General features: G+C 48.4%; 2 protein-coding genes and 1 long non-coding RNA gene across 5 annotated transcripts; 1 reads left to right on the top strand and 2 right to left on the bottom strand.

Moving 5' to 3' along the window:
• The first annotated feature begins 10 nt into the window (after positions 1 to 10).
• Positions 11 to 15,185, top strand: LOC133496532 (uncharacterized). 2 transcript variants are annotated; one of them, XR_009793809.1, is made up of 3 exons: positions 11 to 315; positions 12,395 to 12,575; positions 15,048 to 15,185. It is a non-coding gene; the product is annotated as an uncharacterized LOC133496532 (long non-coding RNA). The 2 variants fall into 2 exon arrangements; XR_009793808.1 differs by lacking the exon at positions 15,048 to 15,185 and adding an exon at positions 14,003 to 14,139.
• LOC133496592 (12-(S)-hydroxy-5,8,10,14-eicosatetraenoic acid receptor-like) lies at positions 917 to 6,088 on the bottom strand. 2 transcript variants are annotated; one of them, XM_061812356.1, is made up of 3 exons: positions 5,811 to 6,088; positions 5,042 to 5,685; positions 917 to 2,592 (listed from the first exon to the last, which is right to left on the bottom strand). In XM_061812356.1, the coding sequence occupies exons 2-3, from the start codon at positions 5,582 to 5,584 to the stop codon at positions 2,131 to 2,133; spliced, it is 1,005 nt and encodes a 334-aa protein (XP_061668340.1). In that variant the 5' UTR covers positions 5,585 to 5,685; positions 5,811 to 6,088; the 3' UTR covers positions 917 to 2,130. The 2 variants fall into 2 exon arrangements, with proteins under 2 accessions (XP_061668340.1, XP_061668341.1); XM_061812357.1 differs by having other exon boundaries at positions 5,042 to 5,651.
• On the bottom strand, positions 12,287 to 18,576 carry kif25 (kinesin family member 25). The gene is made up of 15 exons (XM_061812226.1): positions 18,041 to 18,576; positions 17,883 to 17,948; positions 17,398 to 17,514; positions 17,194 to 17,329; positions 16,177 to 16,340; positions 15,897 to 15,982; positions 15,785 to 15,824; positions 15,654 to 15,721; positions 15,493 to 15,567; positions 15,291 to 15,425; positions 15,061 to 15,222; positions 14,270 to 14,424; positions 13,981 to 14,196; positions 13,243 to 13,398; positions 12,287 to 12,537 (listed from the first exon to the last, which is right to left on the bottom strand). The coding sequence occupies exons 1-15, from the start codon at positions 18,107 to 18,109 to the stop codon at positions 12,386 to 12,388; spliced, it is 1,797 nt and encodes a 598-aa protein (XP_061668210.1). The 5' UTR covers positions 18,110 to 18,576; the 3' UTR covers positions 12,287 to 12,385.
• Positions 18,577 to 18,739: the final 163 nt, after the last annotated feature.

Raw genomic sequence — 18,739 nt, 5'->3', positions numbered from 1 at the left:
GGAAATCAAGTGCAAACTGTGTTCGTATTTCTTCAAGTTCTGATTTCTCGTAATGACTTCTCTGTTTACCCGAAATGCTTTTCCACGTTTTTCCATGTAACTGTTGTGATGTGTCACGCAGACGCACACGCACAGGTGCAGCGTCATGACGACGCTTGGCAAACGGTGACAAAGCGTCGGCGAACGGAAGGAGGTGAGCCGATCTATTTTTAGACGTCTGGATCACGTCGGGTGCGTCACGTGACCTTCCAGGCGATGACATCATCCAGGTGACGGCTGCTCCAAGTCCGACGGATTTCTCTGAAACCCGCCGTGGTAGGAAATGCATTTTTTGAACATTCAATGTTGTTTAATTAGCTTTGGCATAAAATATACATTTGTATAAATACTTTGTTTACCCTACTCGATTCTTTGTATACAGTTTCTGAATATAAATGTTTTTTAATGAGCTCTGGTGAAGTGTGAATAATATTTATGGCATTGTCCTGCTAAGTTTTTTTTTTTTTTTTTTTTTTTTTTAAATTATCCAACGGAAAATGTTGCGAGACGTTAACGTTTTACGATCTTCGGACATTTCCTCACATCCTTCTGGTGTTTTATCCCTTGAAAAGAACATCAAGGATGACAACGTGACATGAATCATAACGTTCCCATTTGGTTGTTGCGCAAGGCGCCGCGCGACATCATCTTGGATTTTTGGCCATTTCGTCACATTTGTCAAACGCGGGTTTCCATTCTCTCCATCCCACACCGGCCACTTCATTAGGTACACCTTTCGATAACTTACACATGTGATTCTGCGAACTTCGAGGTGCGGTGTTGAATCTGCAAAAAAATTGTAAGTAAAAAAATATATCAAGAAGGTGTTGGAGGCGAGACGTTTGTACTGCGTAGTGAATGACACTTGGGGAAAAAAGGAGGTGCTTATTTGGGGTGAGGTATTGATTTTTTTTCGGGGGGGGGGGGGGAGTGATGCGCTACAAAAACTGCTGAGAGGAAGGTGTTTGTTTGAGGTTTGATGGAGTGGATGAGACTTAAAATAGGAAAGCGCTTATTTGAGGTGAGGCATCTACAAGTTGTAGTGAATGATTATTTGAGCTGAGGCTATTATTTTTGTATTGAGGTACTTGCTCGGGATAAGCTGCGCCGCACTCGGAGAAATGAGATCTTTGCTTTCTTAGGTGAACTCGCAACATTTCTTTTGGATAACGTCATTGCCATTTGCGTTTTCTGTGAGCCAAGTGGAAAACTGTTGATGTTGTAAATGTGATTATTGAATTGTGAAGATTTTTATTTCAAGGCGATAGCGCACACACCCGTGATTTATATTTGCTGTTGTTTAATAGATTGATGACAAAGGCCACTAAAGCAGTGATGTCCAACCATCATTGAGCCAAGGCACATTTTTGACACCAAATGTCACAAAAATTAACGCGCAGTAATTAGCGAAAAGCATTTATTTGTTCTGTCGCACCTCACTGACATAAATAAAGGAACAAAGACGCACACGTTTTTTTTGAGCAGTTCAGTAAAATTTGATGCTTTCCCTCGGCAAAGCTCCAGATGGCCCGTGGCCCGCTGGTCGGGGAATCTCTGAACCAGAAAAAACAAAACAAAACTTGGCACTATTACACGCGTAGAAGACCTTGCGATAAAAATTGCTCTCATTTTCTATATCACACTTGTGAGTTTGCTGGAAAAGAACATATTTTTGTTCGCTCGCTCAGTACTTGGTGTTGAAAAGCGAGGGAAACGTCACGCCTTCCCCTTCGAATGCAAAATGTCAGCCACCCCCCCCCCCCACCACCACCACCACGTCCAGCTTGATCGCTTCGATTGAAATATCCCGAAAGGCGGTAAACGTTGTACTTTTTGCACGTGTCGTCAGTGTATGCCGTGAAAATCATAGAAAATGTCAATATTTACATTGCAGGTGGATGTTTAGAATGTCCGAACCAATGTGATCCTGCTCACAAAAGTAAAAAGCACATTTTTATGCCCCTCCCAAACCCTCCCCTGCATTGTTGCCATTTGTGGTTTTACCATTTCTGAAGTGGCGGAAACAATAATCGGGTCGCTCCCAGCGATAATAGCTCGTCGGAGTCCCCGTTTCCAAACCCCGGCCGGGGTTCAGATGACGTTGCCGCGTTTGGGGTTGGACGCGTTGGCCGTGGAGCTGTCCAGCGACAGCGGGCCGTCCTTCAGCAAGAACGGGAAGTAATTGGACAGGTAGAGCGCCTTGAACTTGGTGCTGCAGAAGCAGTAGATGAGCGGGTCCAGCAGGCAGTCCAAGTAGGACAGAACCATGAGGCCGTCGAAGACCACGGCCGCCTTGTCCTGCGAGGCCTCCCGCCACTCCTCCACACGGGCCAACAGCAGCACCGCCCGGGCGATGGCGCAGGGCAGGAAGCAGATGGAGAAGACCACCATGACCGAGGTGACCACGAAGACGGCCCGCCTCAGCTTGGTCCGGTCGCCCACCGTCTTCTTGCGCAGGCGGTTGACGATGCGCGCGGTGCAGTAGACCAGGATGACGAAGGGGATGACGATTTGCGTGAAGAAGACCGCTTCGCGTAGGCTGTCCACCACGTCCTGACGCGGGCGAAACCGCAGATTAGCAAATAATCGCTGGCTGGCACAGCAAATTAATCCGCGGCGAGTTTGCGGTTCAATTCCTCTCGATTTCTGCCCCTTGTCTTTTGTCTTTATTCAAAAGAAGACATTTGCAAACAAACATCAATGAGTCCCCCTCCCCCCCCCCCCCCTTTTGTTTTTCTTTATCTTCAGCTTCCTTGTAAATCTCATCTCGAACAATGATGACGTCATCTCTCTCTCTCTCTCTCTCTCTCTCTCTCTCTCTCTCTCTCTGGGCTTTAAGACAGCACGCTAACTTCCTGTAAAGCCCCCGCACGTGTCGAAAAGGTCAGCCGCGGTCGGCGATCGTCCATTTTCGCAGAAGCCGACTCGCCAACGTAACGATCCGGCAAAACGAAAGACTCCCGTGAGCGAGTGACCGGCTCGTATTTTGTTAGCCGTCCTGGCGCACGTCGGACGTGCTTTTGTGGCGTCGCTGACGCTCTCCAGGCGGGCCTGACGAACGTCAGCTGACCTTTCAAACGTTCGTTTGTGGAAACATTTTCGACTTCTCAAGTCCTTGCCAAACGGGTTTTTTTGGTCTGATTAAATATGTTTTAGTAAACCTCAAAGACATTTCACAAGGAAGCTAACAGAAATGTTTTTGTAAACATCTACTTGGAGTCTTTATTCGTAGTGTACTTTTTTTTTTTTTTTAAAGTACATAGAAGACAGTTTAGTTATTGTAGAGCGCAATGCAGGTTTTAAACAGAAATTTGTCTTCAATTAAGCAAACGTATGTTATGTTGAGATTATTATTGACTCTCAGACAATGTAGCTCTTAATAACATTCATGGACCGGACTGTCGATCAAAAAGCAATATACAGTCGGGGAGGTATGAATTTAGCATTTGTAAATTGATATCCGCGCCGATGAAGCCTTCCATTAACTCCGTGTACAGCGCACATTGAAATTATTGATGAGTCTTCCACAAATTCGACTGTCGGTATTGTAAACGCCAAAGACAATTTAGTCTTCGGTGCAGTTTGTGTTTTTGTAAATATTGAAGACAGTTTCGACTTGTGTGCATTTTTTTTTTTTTTTTTTTGTAAACACAGAAGGCAAATGTTTAAATTCACCTTAATGCACATTTATGTACACATCATAAGGGTCTGTAATACATCCAGCATATCTGTTTTTTTATGAATCATAAATATTTTTTTTTTCTCGCTCTCTCTCACTCTGCAAACACTGAAAGCAATTTCGGGCGATCGGCACATGCGTGTTTTAGGAATGCGGCAGGAAGCCGGAGCAGCGGCCGAGATCCCACGTGAACTTTGTCCCCATGAGGCCGCGCCGCTAACCGCTGAGCTAACTTTTTTATTAATAGACCGCCGCACCACATCAAGCGTGGGGCCTGTGAGCTGCTTTTATCAACGAGTTTGCGTTGGAGTGTACAAGGCGACATTTCCAACGCTAAATCGCGGCGTTATCTTTCCAGCGCTGCCTTGTGGCCGTGAACTCGCCTCAAGCGTTGGGCAAACGAACAATTTTTCAAGAACTAGGCTAACCCTTTGCTAGCAGTTGACGTTTGCTGTCAAACTAAACCGCACTTTGTGCATTGAAAGCGACCGCAAAGCTTTGCCCTCGGAAAGTCAGCTTAGCTTAGCAAAACCGCGAGTGACTTGCTGACGGTTAGCATCGATACTTTCAAATAGCGATACAGCTAATGTAATAATACTCAGTGGCACATAGGATTTACATAGGGTAGGAGCAGAAGAAGTACTGATGTGCAAAGAAAATGGATGGATGGGTGGATGGATGATTTGTGGCATATTTTTGTGAATAGTTCCCCCCGCTCCCCAATACCTTTATCAAAGTACAAGGCACAATTTCAAATTGAGAGTGCAGAAAACCATTGAATATGATTCATTTAGTGGTTTTGGCCACACCGCCCGTCAACGTTGACGGTTGTCGGAGCAAAAGCCGATGCAAATGTCCCTTTTTGATTTGGCAAAAAGAAAATGGGTTTGCTTTCACGGAGGACTTCTCAAATCAGAAAACAGTTTTGCTAATGTCAGAATGAACTTCTGAGGCCTTTGAGCAGGGGTGTCAAACTCATTTTTTGCTGCGGGCCACATTGTAGTTTTGTTTTCCCTCAGATTGTGAAACAATCCAAATTTTGGATCACATCACTATCTTTCCACTGATTTGGAATCGGAAATCAAGGTAAATGGTTCATGTTTGGAAACGCAAAAATGCTTGCAACGTCTCCAAGTTGTCGTTTATGACTTGGCAATTTGAAATTTTAACACAAATGCTGGAAGTGTACGCAGACGATTTGCCTTCGCGGGCCACATAAAACCATATGGCGGGCCAGATGCGGCCCCCGCGCCCTGGGTTTGACGCCCCCACGCCTTTGCCCATTTCCAAGGCAAACGGGTTCCCTAAAAGATGCGTCGGTACCTTGACGAGGGTGTCCTCCTGGTTGCCGTCGCTCTTGTGGCTATTGCAGCAGTCGAAGTTCTTGAGCATGGTGGGGATGGTGAGGGGCAGAAGCAGCAGCCAGATGAAGATGGAGATGTGCGGGGACTTCTTGAGCGCTTTCAGCAGATTCTTGCGGCCCGGGTGCACCACGTTGAAGTAGCGGTCGATGGACGTGACGGTGAGGAAGGCGATGCTGGCCCCCCGGTTGAGGAAGAGCATGAAGAGCATGGCCTTGCACACGGCGTCGTTGCTGTTGCGCCGCTCGCCTTGGATGTAGTTGTAGGCCTTGATGGGCAGGCTGAAGAGGAGCAAGATGTCGGCCAGCACCAGGTTGAACAGGAAGACGTGGTTGCTGTTGGACTTCCAGAACTTCATCTTGAAGATGAAGAGGTGGAGCACCGACGCGTTGAGCGGCAGGGCCAGGATGACCGTGATGATCATGACGGCGGCGTAGAACTTGTAGAGCGCCTTGTGCGTGGCCTCGCAGTCCTCGATCAGCTGGTAGACGGAGCCGTTGGCCATCTGGGCGGCCGCGGGGGGGGGGGGGGGGTCTCGATTAAAGCCCTGCTGAGGTGGGGGTGTCCGTGACCTGTGGCCCCAGAGGCGTCAAATCACTCTCCTGTCTAATCCCAGTTCATATGAATTGAAATTAGGTTCAAATCAAATCCGATTCGTGTGTAGTTGAAGTGACGAGCAAGGGTGTTAAAGCGTCTGCTGGTTTTGGCGTGCAACGTTCTGTAGTACCTACCTGAGCGAAGGAGCGGGGAAAGGCGGAGTCCAGAAGAATTTTTGCCTGGCCTTATTTTAGTCCTTCCAGGTCGCAGGTCCTCAAGAGCGAGCAGTGGGCCGCCGACGATCGGGTCCGTCCGGGCGAGTAATCCTGAGCGTCAAAGCGCTGAATGCTGTCCGACTGGTTCCTTGAGTGGAACCCAGGCAGAACCTCCAGGTTGTTTCTTACCGAGAGGTTTCCCGGTCCGTTCGGGGTCCTGACCGGTCGAGGCGAAGGGGGAAGTCCAGCTTGTTGTGTTTGTGTTCACGCCAGCGAGCTGCAGCTCTTGAAGTGATTCACAGCGGGAGGGAGCGAGAGAGGGAAGGAGGGAAGAAGGAGGGAGGGTGGCACAACTGGTTTCTGCTCTCATCTCGAGGCTCCTCCTTTATATCCCCGGGTGGTGAGTCAACGAGGGCCCGGCCGGCCCGGCGCGCAGCCTGCCGCCCGGGGGGGGGGGGGGCTGTTCCGAGAGCTGCCTCTTTGGATCCCACAAGTTCGCGTGGCTCTGACATCTTTTCTGGAGTGACAGTTTTCCAGTGCGTAATCCCGCCGCCTCTGGGTCGGCCAATGACAGCTCAGTTCTCGCACGCGTCTTTGTAAGCATCCAAGACAAAATCTTAATGTCTTTCGGCTTGTCCCGTGAGGGGTCGCCACGGCGTGACATCTCACATGAACGCTCATATTTGTTTGGCGCAGTTTAACGAACCTAAAGTTCAACTTCTGAATTTGCCTTTCGTGAATTTTCCGTCGTTTCATAGTCACCGGCTTGATTGAGCCTTCACAGAGCCCCCCGCCCCCCGCCCCCCTCCCGAACCCTGCCCACACCCCCTCAGGTAGGCCCAGTGCCGCCTCTGAACGTCGACTACTTTCTGCTACGGATGCGTGGGAATGGATGGTGGAGCTGCCAATGTGGAGGAGAAGCTGCGAGGAATGCGGCGTTCCTCAGGGAAGAGGAGGAGGTGGAGAGGTTCCAGCATGCCTCCCCGACTCGACAAGTCCGGGCGGCTCGACTCTCTCCTGACAAAGATGCAGCACGCTTGGATGGTCCAGGCCCACTTGGTTCTCGAGTCCCCGAAACGCAAAGATCCTCGCACGCTTTCACGTCGCTCACGTTTTGTTTTGTTTTGCGTTTTTTTTTTCCGAATGTGGTTTATTTTTTTTTACTCTCTCCGTTGACTTTGGAGGCGACTTTTGAACCCGCTCCCCTCAGACGACACTTTATTTGTCAACGCCGTCTCACGGCGGAGGATCGAGGAGTGCCAGGATCGTTGTAAAACTCAACCTTCTGCTCAAGTGATCAACGGCGGTGAGGCACTTTGAAGATAATGCTGACTTTGCGCGATCATAATTGCGTTTTGTGCGCATTGTGATATCCGACTGGTCGCCGGTTGCCCAAGTCGAGCAGTGTTGGTTTCGCACATCCTGCTGCAGTTCTTGCACAAATACGAAGGAGGGGGTGGTGAAATCAGACCCAGGCCCAGCGGCCGGCTTATTTTCAGACATTTTACACGCACACACAAAATCCTGTGACGCTTACGTCGCCCCCCCCCCCCCCAAAAAAAAAAAAAAACATCACCACACTGAAGTGTTCCAAACGGTGTGGGGAAAAAAATCAGCAGAATGACAAAAATCCGAATTGAAGGCCTTTTGGTCACATGTGCAAGTTCTAGTCTTAGGATTCTTTTTCAAATGTTGACATTTTGTTCCGAGCTGTCCATCTTTGAACACATTTGTCAGATATTCTGTCCGAAAACATTTTGGCCATCATTAGTTTGACGACTTTTAAGACCTGAGAAGAAGCCATGTGCTTAATTGCAGCGCTTTAACGCTTTTAATGCATCATCATCATCATCATCATCTGCGTGATGTGCTCACATCAGAATGAAAACGGATCTTCATTTGAATGAAATTATGACTTTTTCCCCGATATTTTCAAACTAGGGCAAAACATTCCCACTCACCCTCAAAAAATATATATATATTTTGTGACTCTGTAAGACAGGGGTGTCAAAAATTTTTCCATCATTTACATCAATTTATGAACTATTTTGGGAGTTTTTTCAGCTATTTCCCACGTTTCAAAAATCCTTGTAATATTGCAATGTTATCATTTATGGAACATGACAATTTGAAATTTTGATCCGGGTTTTCACAAGAACCATGGACGTTGACAGACTGGATTTGCCTTTGCGGGCCACATAAGGTCATGTGGCGGGCCGGATATGGCCCCCCGGGCCTTGGGTTTGACACCTGTGCGGTCCGACAACAAAACCGATATATTTTATCTGAGAAAAATCCAACTATATTTTGATCTTTTCCATCCGTCCGTTTGTTTTCTTGTGCTTATCCCCCGGGGAGGGGGGCAGCCGCCTCAACAGGGAAGCGCAAGACTTCTGCCGACGACTCGGGTGAGTCAGGGTTGATAAGTTCACCGTTCAAGTCGAGCGTGATTCAGCTCCGGCGGTGACGAAGACTGAGGAAAGATTCGAATCCCCGCGCCGACGAATCCCTTTCGTCATCCAAGCGAATCTGTTTTGGGGTCGGCACGGTCACGGTTCGGTTGGAAATCTTCCGTCCCGTCTTCGGGTGACGTGCCGACGTCAGACATGTACGCGGCACCTGTCTGGTATTTAAATCTGAAAATCGCCCCCCCACCACCATAACTTTATGTTTGTTTTTTTTCCTCTTCAGCCTCAGAGAATTGGGTGGCAATATGAGGAACTGTGTGCGTCGGGGTTATTATGCTAATAGTCCACGCTAATACGTCACAGCGCAGAAAGAAATTTGCAGAAACGGAGCATCGCAGGCACACAAGTGTCTTGTGTACTTTTTCGTGATCTTTCAAATACTTTCAGCTTACACTTGCTGCTATAGCCGTAACATGTATAATATAATGTGTCCTCTGAGCACGACACCGCGCCAAAGAAGAAGCAAAAATGGAGTTGAAAGAGAAGTTGAGCTCCAATCCTTCTTCTTCTTCTTCTTCTTCTTTTTGGTTTGTCCCGTTCAGGGTCACCACAGCGTGTCATCTTTTTCCATCTCAGCCTATCTCATGCACCTTCCTCGCTGATCCCCACAGTCATGTCCTCCCTCAAAACAGCCATCAAGCTTTTCTTTGGTCTTCCTCTCGCTCTCCCTTCCTTGGTCGCTCCATCCTCAGCACCCTTCCACCAACATACTCACTCTCGAGAGGCGATCTCGACATGTCCGAACCGTCGAAGTCTGCTTTCTGTAACCTCGTCTCCAAAACGTCCAACAACTTCATCCTATCCATCCAACCCGCTCACTTCTAGCGTTCGACATGTTCAGTTCTGCTTCCTGTTGTTTCTTCAGCGCCACCTCTAATGTAATCCGTCCATCATGGCCGACCTCGCCACTGTTTTGTAAACTTTTGCCCTTCATCCTCTTCTGTCGCATAACACACCAGACACCTTCCGCCAAGTGTTCCGCCCCGCTTGGGCCCGTTTCTTCACTTCCTTACCACGCTCTCCATTGCTCTGGATTGTTGAGCCCGAGTATTTGAAGTCGTCCACCCTCGCCATCGCTTCTCCCTGGAGCTTCACTCTTCCCCCTCCACCCTTCTTATTCATTCACGCACACGTATTTTGGTTTACTTTGGCTAATCTTCATTCCTTTCTTCCATCTTTCTAATTGACCCCTCCGTGGATATTGCGCAATCCGCGTCGCTGACCAATCAGAGGCCAGAGATCTGCATAGACCAAAGCCCGTTTTTGCTCCCGCCATTTTCTCAGACAACATTGCATGGTCCAGTATCGGTTTAGTTAGCGTTTTATCGCGTATTTGGGTTATTTTTAAGAGGTGTAGTCACGGACTTTGTAATCGTGACGACAGGTATCCTGAAAGGCTAGTTGGTGGAGTTCCATTCGTACCCTTTCCAAAACCGAAGACCCAGTACGAAAAATGCCTTCGATGGGTCAAACTTTGTGGAAGACCGCATCATCAACTAAATCCATCTAATATCAACCGGAACACACATGTTTGCACCAAGGTATGCCCTATATTTGATCTTTAATACACGTCTCGTATAAATGAATGAGACGTTCTCCGCTAGCATAACACCGCTACGTGTGATCGATTGACACACTTATTCTTTGTTGAGCGATATTTAGCGATGATCGGACTGCGCAAACGTGTCGCTTTCTTGCTGGCTCGCGACCGAAGCTTAACCAGACTGTTTGCACGAAGATATGCCCTAAATTTGATTTTTAATACAAGTCTCGTATAAATGAATGAGACGTTCTCCGCTAGCATAACATTGCTACGTGTGAATGATTGAATGAAATCGGAAGCATGGCGTCTCTCTCAGTTCAGAATGTATTGTATTGTATTTGCCATTTTTACTGTTTGTCTTACGTCAGCGCACGTGACGTGACGTCACTTCAGGAGGCCTGGTTAAGTGCCCTGTACGGAGGGGCCAATTGTTCCTCCGCCTGTTCCCTGCTTTCACTGCATATCACGACATCATCTGCGAACATCATGGCGCAAGGGGATTACAGTCTAACCTCATCCGTCAGCCTATCCATTACTACCGGAAACAGGAAGGGGCTCAGCACGGAACCCTGATGCAGTCCCACCTCCGCCTTAAATTCTTCTGTCACACCAACGGCACACCTCACCGCTGTTCTGCTGCCCTCATACATGTCGTGTACTATTCTAACCATGTAGCCCTTCCTGAGCTTCTCTGTACTTTTCAATTAGCGTCCTCACTTTTAATTAAAAAAAAAAAAAAAAAAAAACAATAATGAGTTGACGCAGTGACACTTCACACCTGTAGGGGGAGCGCCAGAGCACACGGTCCTCGTGTCATGAAGTAGTTTTTGGGTCTGCCCTCTGATGTGCGCATATTTGGTTACAAATGTATCCTAACTCAAAACACCTTTCATCAGTTCTTTAATATTACCTTGCCTTTCATAACTGTTGTACACACGTAAAATTAAGTTATAATATGACAAAAGTGAATCTTATCATCCTCTGAAGACAAATGAATGTAAGGGGGAAGGCGGGAACAACATCTGTTAGCATTTAGCGTGTGGCTTTCATGAGCCCGATGTCTTCAGCAACACTGAGCGCATTTTTTTTTAAACCACCGTACAAATGATTAACTGTCACGGCAGGGGAAAATTTTAGCTGCAATAAATGACCTGACTCATAAACACATAAGACAACGGCAACGGGAAGGTAAACATCATCCTTTCCTGTTAGCGTTTAGCCTGAATACCTTATTTAGGCATTTATAAACAACTGGCACACAAGTATATACACTTTTTTTTTTTTTTTTTTTTTTAAGGTTATAATACAAGTAGATTCAGAGTACTCGTGTGGAGGTATTGCGAAGAGGACAGGAAGGTCAACACGGCTTGGTTAGCGTGTCCCGTTGTTAGCGTCACTTTAGCCTCCATGACCACATGCAGCCATTTTATCATTTTCTTTTCTAGTGATTTTATATGCTCTATTTTTTTTATCTTCTTCTTCTCCTTTTCAATCATTGTGCTGTTTTGCAATCTTCTCAGAGCGGCGCTCATCTTGATGAGCGAGTGACGCCGGGTGATAACAAAACCCGCAGAGCTCATGGAAGTCATGCAATGAAGCGCATTTCATAGAAGGCGAACGCACGCACGCAGCCTTGCAATCATGCATCAACCTTTTTTTCGCCATTATCTGATTTCTGATGCTTTTTTTTTTCCTGTTCACGTATGGGAAAAGCAAATATTACTGTCAAATTTGATTTCGAGTAGGTAAGTGACATTTTTATTGCAGTACACAATCACGCAGTTGTCAAAATGCTTTCTTACTTCTTGAGGCCAATCGTGCGTTCGTCTCATCACGGGAATGGTCGCCGTCTTGACGACGATTATGTAGAAACTTTTTAGAACCTCCCCCCCCCCAAAAAAAAAGAATAAAACGGATGGCGCTCTAAAATTGGTGAGAGTGAAGATGTACTGTACCCTACCAGTTACTCTTCTGAAGTACCAGTACTCCAACCTGTGGAGGTTCAAGCCCGCTTTTGGCAGAACAGCTTGACTGGGTCCGAGGGTATTTCCGGGGGGCCTGGCCTTTGCATCCACAACCCACCATCAGATGTATTTTATTCTTTTTTTTTTTTTTTTTTTAAATCAGTTTATCACGAACTCACTGTGTGTGCATGAACTAAAAATGACGCTCGTGAGGATAAGCGGCTCGGAAAATGAACGGATTAAATACATGTTACGTAAGGTAAATATTACGGAGTCCCATTTTCAATATTCAAAACACGTTACAGCATTTTGGGGGTTTATGTGGGACGGCTGGACTAATGAACTGCATTTAAATGTGGCTTTTATTTTTTTTCTTATTCCTAAATCAGTTTGATGAACTTTCCCTGAGGAAATATTGACACAAAGAAAAAAGAAAAAAATTGACAGCTTTGCATCTTTAATAATAGAGTCGACAAAACAAGCAACCGCACACTAAATCCAACGTATTGAGTTTTGAGCACCCAACTTGTGACTCGTCCAAAACTTTTGCCTCGAACTAAAATTGCTTTTGGTCGTCGTTCACTTCAGTTTGAGTCCGCCGCTCTTCTTCCTGGCGGGACCTCTGTGGACTTGGCGAGCCCGAGCGCCGAATCCCAGCGTCTGCAGGGACTCCGCGACGAAGCGACGCGTGGGGGACACGCACAGCATCAGCAGCAGCTTGGCGTCGCCCCCTGGTGGACGGACGGAACGTTGCTCCTACTAACAAGCGGTGAGCACAGACGCTCGGCCACATTGCCAACATCCATCCATCCATCCATCCATCCATTTTCTTTGTCGCTTATCCTCACAAATGTCGCGGGGAGTGCTGGAGCCTATACCAGCTGTCATCGGGCAGGAGGCGGGGTACGCGCTGAACTGGTCGCCGGCCAATCGCAGGGCACACGGAGACAAACAACAGTCACACTCATAATCGCACCTCGGGGCAATTTAGAGTGTCCAATTAATGTTGCATGTTTTTGGGATGTGGGAGGAAACCGGAGTGCTCACCCGGAGAAAAGCCACGCAGGCACGGGGAGAACGTGCAAACTCCACACAGGCACGACCGGGATTGAACCCGGGACCACAGAATTGTGAGGCCAACGCTTTCCATCGAGTCCTCCGTGCCACCCGTTTCGAACATAACTTCTAAAATGTTCATTTTGCACGCACTTCAATCTGTGGCTTTTCTCTGGGTTGAACTTTTGATTTATTTGAAGTCCAATCAGATTTCAGCTTCTTTATCGTTGCCGTGTGAATTATATCTGCCCAGCGCTATTACAGTCATTATCAAAATATACTAACCAAGATGAATGGATGCATTGGATTAAGTTAGGTACACTCCCCGCCCCCACCCTCCACCTAGAAAAAAAAAAAAAGAGTGCCCGCCCGGCGCTCACCGATGGCGCCTCGCAAAAGCTGCGTCAGCTTGCTGTTCCTGTACGGGACGTGCGGCCTCCGCTCGGCCAGCGCGCTCAGGACGTCCGACAGGGCCGAAAGACTCCGGTTGATGCACGACACCTCCCACAGCGCTGCGCCGGACACGCCCGTCATGTCTGACACACACAAGTGACTTCATAAATGTTGGGGACAAAAATGGGAATTTGCGCCAACGCGTCAAGAACACCTGCCTAGTTGCAAAATTCGCTGCACGCCAGAACGGACGATTATTAACTGAAATGCAAATTTTGGTGCCGAGCTCGGAGGAGCAAATATCCCCCCCGCACCTCCCCCAAGAATCGACATGATCTGTCCAGCAATGTTTCTTACACAAATGTAAGCCTTTTTTCCCTAAAATTAGTTGAGAAAAATGTAATGAAATAATTTGTTAAGTGGTTTACAACAAATTTTCAAGTAAAAAGCAAAGTCATACATCAAATACATATGCAGTAAATAGCAATAATCTATTTGATGCTCCTTTAAATTGCCATGTGAAAAAAAAAATAAAATAAAATTCATAATATAATGAAAAAAAAATCTGCCAATGGGCGACTTGCTTTTATCGGGGGAATTACGTCTGACTTCTAACGTCGACGTTGATTTGGGGTTTCATCTCCATGCAATCGTGAACATTTGGGCTGGCTCGTGACCTTTGACCCCTGCAAGTGTCGACCTCGCGGCGTTGACGCCTCGCTCACCGACGCACTCGCTGCCCGCCAGGTCCACCAGCTGCAAGGTGGTCCTGAACGGCGACGGCGACGTCGAGCTCCCCGATCTGGAGGACGGGGACGGGGAGGAGGCGGGACTGGCCAAGTCGTCTTCCGGCGAGTTCGCTCCGGCGGGGTTGGCGCGGCGGCACTTGGGACTCCACAACTGCTTTCGGACGGCGCGCCGCGGGCTCTGCAGGCGGCGGACTTCAGGGAAGAGCGACGGACGAATGAGTTTTTGAAAACGCCGGCGGGCGGAGGGGCAGCGGGCGACTCTCACCCGGGGCGTGCGCGTCGGGGCCCTTGGAGCAGACGGCGAACGTGACGACGAGGTGGGAGCGCGACGAGTCGGCGTGCACCAGAGTGGGCCGGTGAGCTCTGAGCCGCAGCACTCGGCTCATGATCTGCGTCACCTCGCAGACGTCGCGCACGGGCCTAAGAACCACACCAAAAGTCCACCCGAGTAGTTTGGACCTGGAAAACTCGGCGCAGACATTTGTTTCCATTCCACGAAATGTCTCAAAAAGACCGAGAAGAAGTCGACGTAGTACTCAGAGCGGTCAAGTGTTTTTCACCACTAGAGTTTTCCGGATGTTGTCGGCGAGCACGGCGCCGCGTCAGGCGCTTTGGAGTTTGCCGAGGACATGAAGCAAATTCGTGACCCGCGACCCGTGCCGTTAGCTAGCTCCACCTTTCGAGTGCCTTGTTGTCGGTCATAAATGCGCACACGTCAAAGTTGGACTAGTAAGGAGGGGGCAAATGTTTGATTTTACAAGTTTATAAGTCTAACTTGAGAGCCTGCCTGTGGACAGGGCGTGATCGCTTTAGAGTGCCTCATTGTCACAGTCCTAGCCACCATCTTTGCCGGTCATAGTCGAGGTATTTGACCACCCCGCAAGTCACTGAGTCCACCTTTCGCCTGAGGCTAGTTGGGCTGGGCTCCAGGTCTTCTGCGACCCATGTGAGGATAAGCGGCTCGGATAACGGATTGTGAGAATGGAGAATACTGTCGTGATGAATATATATATATTTTTTTTATCGGCGATTACCACCCGAAGATTTTGCTCTTACTCGTGCGTGAGGGAGGAAACCTGACAGGAAGCGGCGGACGCGGGCGGGTTTTCCCGGCGCCGCCCGGCATCTCCAGCCAGCAGGTCCACGGTGTCGTTGTTGTACACCTCCAGCACGGCCATCTCCACCGCGTGGCTCGCCGGAGGCTTCTCGGAGATCAGCCTGGGCCGGGAAGTCGCCGGCGGTTTTCGGCTGACGAGGGCCAACGGCAGCCGTGACGGATTTCTTACCGGAAGATTTCCGCCGCCGCCTTGACGACGACGCCTTGCCGCGGCCCCGAGTGTTCGGCTGACTCGGGGGATCCCATCATGGTGTGAGTCTTCCCGCTGCCCGTCTGGCCGTACGCCACGATGCAAACGTTGTAGCTGCGGCAAACGAGCTTTTCTGTGCAACTCGGTGACGCCATCCGGCTCGCTTTTGTTCGACACCTACCCATCGAGCAAAGACGTGAGGAGGGGCTTGACATCCTCAAACACGGCTTCTTGGGAGTCCTCCGGCCCATGAACCCTGGACGAAATATGAATCGTTTATCATAGTGACGACGAAAGAAAAAGAAAAAAAAAAACATTCACAAAACTCCCTTCTTTGCGGACCTCTCAAATTCAAACATCTTGTTTTGCGCCGGCGCTCCTGCCTTGGTGCAGTTGACCATCACGGTGTCCTTCAACAAAAACAAAACAAGTCAAGACGTGGTAGCGGGTACGCAAGTATTTCAAAAACTTACATCACTGACGGCATGGATCACCCGCTCGGACGGCGCAGGCCTGAAAATGGAAGTTACCGCGGTCAACGCGCGTATCAGAAGTGTATTTTTGCGGGTTTTGTAAAAGACGCACCCCGAGCCGGAGGTGGCGGACTGGACCCGGTCGAAGGGTAGAAGAGGCCGCACCCTGCAGTGGACCCGGATGTTGCCTCGCAACTCCTGCGACACGAGAAACACATTTTAAAATAACAACAAGGAATCTTTTTTTTTTTTTTTTTTTTAGTGGTCGTAGCTGAACAATTAATTTGTGTTAAAAGCACGTCGGAGCGGTGAAACGTTTTCAAAAAGGAAAAAGGCTACATTGTGGATTTTCACCTCACGTGCGGACGGCAAAAAAGTCACGACGGACTCACCACCAGCGTGTTGTGAAGTTCTTTGCGTCGCTGCCTCTCCGCCCCGCACCGGCGCCGCTCCTCGTGCAAGCAGCGCTCGAGGGAGGTCAGGCGGGCCCGGAGGTCGGAGTTCGCTCTCGCGCGAGCCTCGGGGCCCGCCTCGTCTTCGCTCTTGTTCTCGGAACCTGCGACGGACAACCAGTCATTTGAGAGGTTTGAAGACTTTGCGTGCACGTGGGACTGTTCATGGCTAAAAGACGGAACAGAAACTTCAACAGCGAGAAGGAAAGAAGGCCAGCTCGCCCAAACTCACTTGGGGCTTGCACACCGTGAACGTTTCGGAGACCCAAAGCAAACCCGAAAGAAAGGCAGGAGAAGAGCTCGGGCGGCCACGGGCGGGACAAGCCGAAAGGAAGGGAAGGAGCGAGCCGGTCGGGGGCAATCTACTGAAATTTGGGGGACGTGTCGGAAACGGGGAGAGAGAGAGGGGAGGGAGGGAGGGGGGAGGGAGGGAGGGAGAGAGAGAGGGATGAATGGATGGAGAGAGAGACAGAGAGCGAGGGAGGGACGGATAGATAGAGAGGGAGGGAGAGAGAAGGGGGTGGAGGGAGGGATGGAGAGAGAGAGGGAGACAGAGAGAGAGAGAGAGAGAGAGCAAGGGAGGGAGAGAGGGGGGATGGAAGAGGGATGGAAAGAGAGAGGGAGTTAGAAGCAGAGAAAGAGAGCGAGGGAGGGATAGATAGAAAAAGAGAGAGAGGGAGGAGAGAGAGAGAGAGAGAGAGAGGGAAGGTGGGGGAGGGATAGAGAGAGAGAAACTGACAGACAGACAGACAGATAGACAGACAGACAGACAGATAGACAGATAGATAGATAGATAGATAGATAGATAGATAGATAGATAGACAGATAGATAGACAGACAGACAGACAGACAGATAGATAGATAGATGGATGGACAGCCAAAATTTGGGGGCAGGAAGTAACCCTAACCCTGAAGACGTAAAGTTTCGGGCTGGCGCACTGGTCGCCCTCGCCTTACTTTGGCCGTCTCCTTTCTTCAGAGACGAGCGTCGTCGCCGTTCCACGTTCTCCCGCAGCTCTTTGCTCTTTTCCTCCAGCTCGGTGGCGTAACTCACGTAGATGGCAAAAAGCTCGCTGAGACCCTTTTTTAGAGCCTAGAAAGAAGCGGAACGGGAAGGAGATCTCTTCGGTTCCGGATGCGCAGCACAGGCGCGGGCCTCACCTGGACGTCGGAAATCAGTTCCGCGATGGCCGAGCAGCTGATCTTCTTTTGGTCCCGCTGACGGTCGGCGGCCTTCTCGGCCTTCTCGTCTTGCTCCTGTCGCACCTTTGCCAAACTCTACAATCGGAACATTTAACGCTCGCTCAACTGAGGCTTTTCATTTTTCCAAAATTTGACTGCGGTACGCTTGCACGATTGAAACTTTGTGTACTTGTAAGACTACGAGAGACCTCGACGTAGCCTGGCGCTAAATTACATATTCAGAAACACATTTATTGTACTTGTATAATAAACGCAATATAATCACTCTTTAATCCACGGACCGCAGTGAGAGATACATTTCGTGGGTCTTTGTTCCGTGGAATAGATGATAAAAATATTCTGTATAATAGATGAAGAGATATGCGTATATATACGCATAAATTGTGTGAAATGATACATAAATCTGCAATGAAAGTCCTTTGGAGGAATCAAACTCTTCTCACCTCAGCCAGCCTGACATGAAGAATGGCATTCTCGGTCTCCAATTCCAATATTCGCTCTTCTTTTCCCTTAGAAACACAATTCGCGTTATTACAATTATGATCAAATGGAAAAAAAAAAAAAAAAAAACGAGACACTAAACAAAACGAAGTTGACTTACTCTCAGTTTGTGCTCCAGCACGTGCACCTGATGTGCAAATATTTGGTTACGGGTGAAAAAAAGAGGCATGTTTTGACTGAGTCGTGAAAGGGAAAAGAAGAAGTTTGCAGAGCGAAGGATTGGGAAAGGATTTGTCCCTTTTTTCTACGCCTTATCGTGACTCTTCGCAGACGCTTAAATCTTGGTCTTGTTTTCTAATCCGATTAGAAACTCCCCGGAACTATTTGCATCCGCTCACCTGTTTTGTAAAGCCTGCCTATAAATACCGTGATTCGACTTTTTCAACAAAACTCGCTTCAACAAAGATAATTAAAGACATTTGTACGCTGGAACTAGCAAGAAAATAAGGCACAATTTGGCATCATTTGCGAAATATCGAGGCAGGCCGAGACAAGCCATCCCCGCCAGGTGTCGCTAATGTACCGTAATGCTAGTTAGGACAAACCGCTAATACACCAAAGAAGAAGACAGAAATTTTCCACACAAGATGGCAGCAAAGTGCAAAGCTTTAACATAATGAACACAAATAAATAACATCTCTGACCTGTTTATGAACCTATGATTCTTATTTTTAAGGCCTAAAGTACCAAAATTACCATGCACCAAAGAAAGCTGTATTATTGTCGCACCGGTGTTTACAGCAACGCTGTAACTGACATATTTATGGAGTAAAAATAATTTCAAATTATGACGTTACAT

The sequence above is a fragment of the Syngnathoides biaculeatus genome, chromosome 23 (assembly GCF_019802595.1).
Source record: "Syngnathoides biaculeatus isolate LvHL_M chromosome 23, ASM1980259v1, whole genome shotgun sequence".
Lineage (NCBI taxonomy): Eukaryota > Metazoa > Chordata > Actinopteri > Syngnathiformes > Syngnathidae > Syngnathoides > Syngnathoides biaculeatus.
Note: the sequence above shows the minus strand (reverse complement) of the source record. Positions and strands in the feature narration are given on the sequence as shown.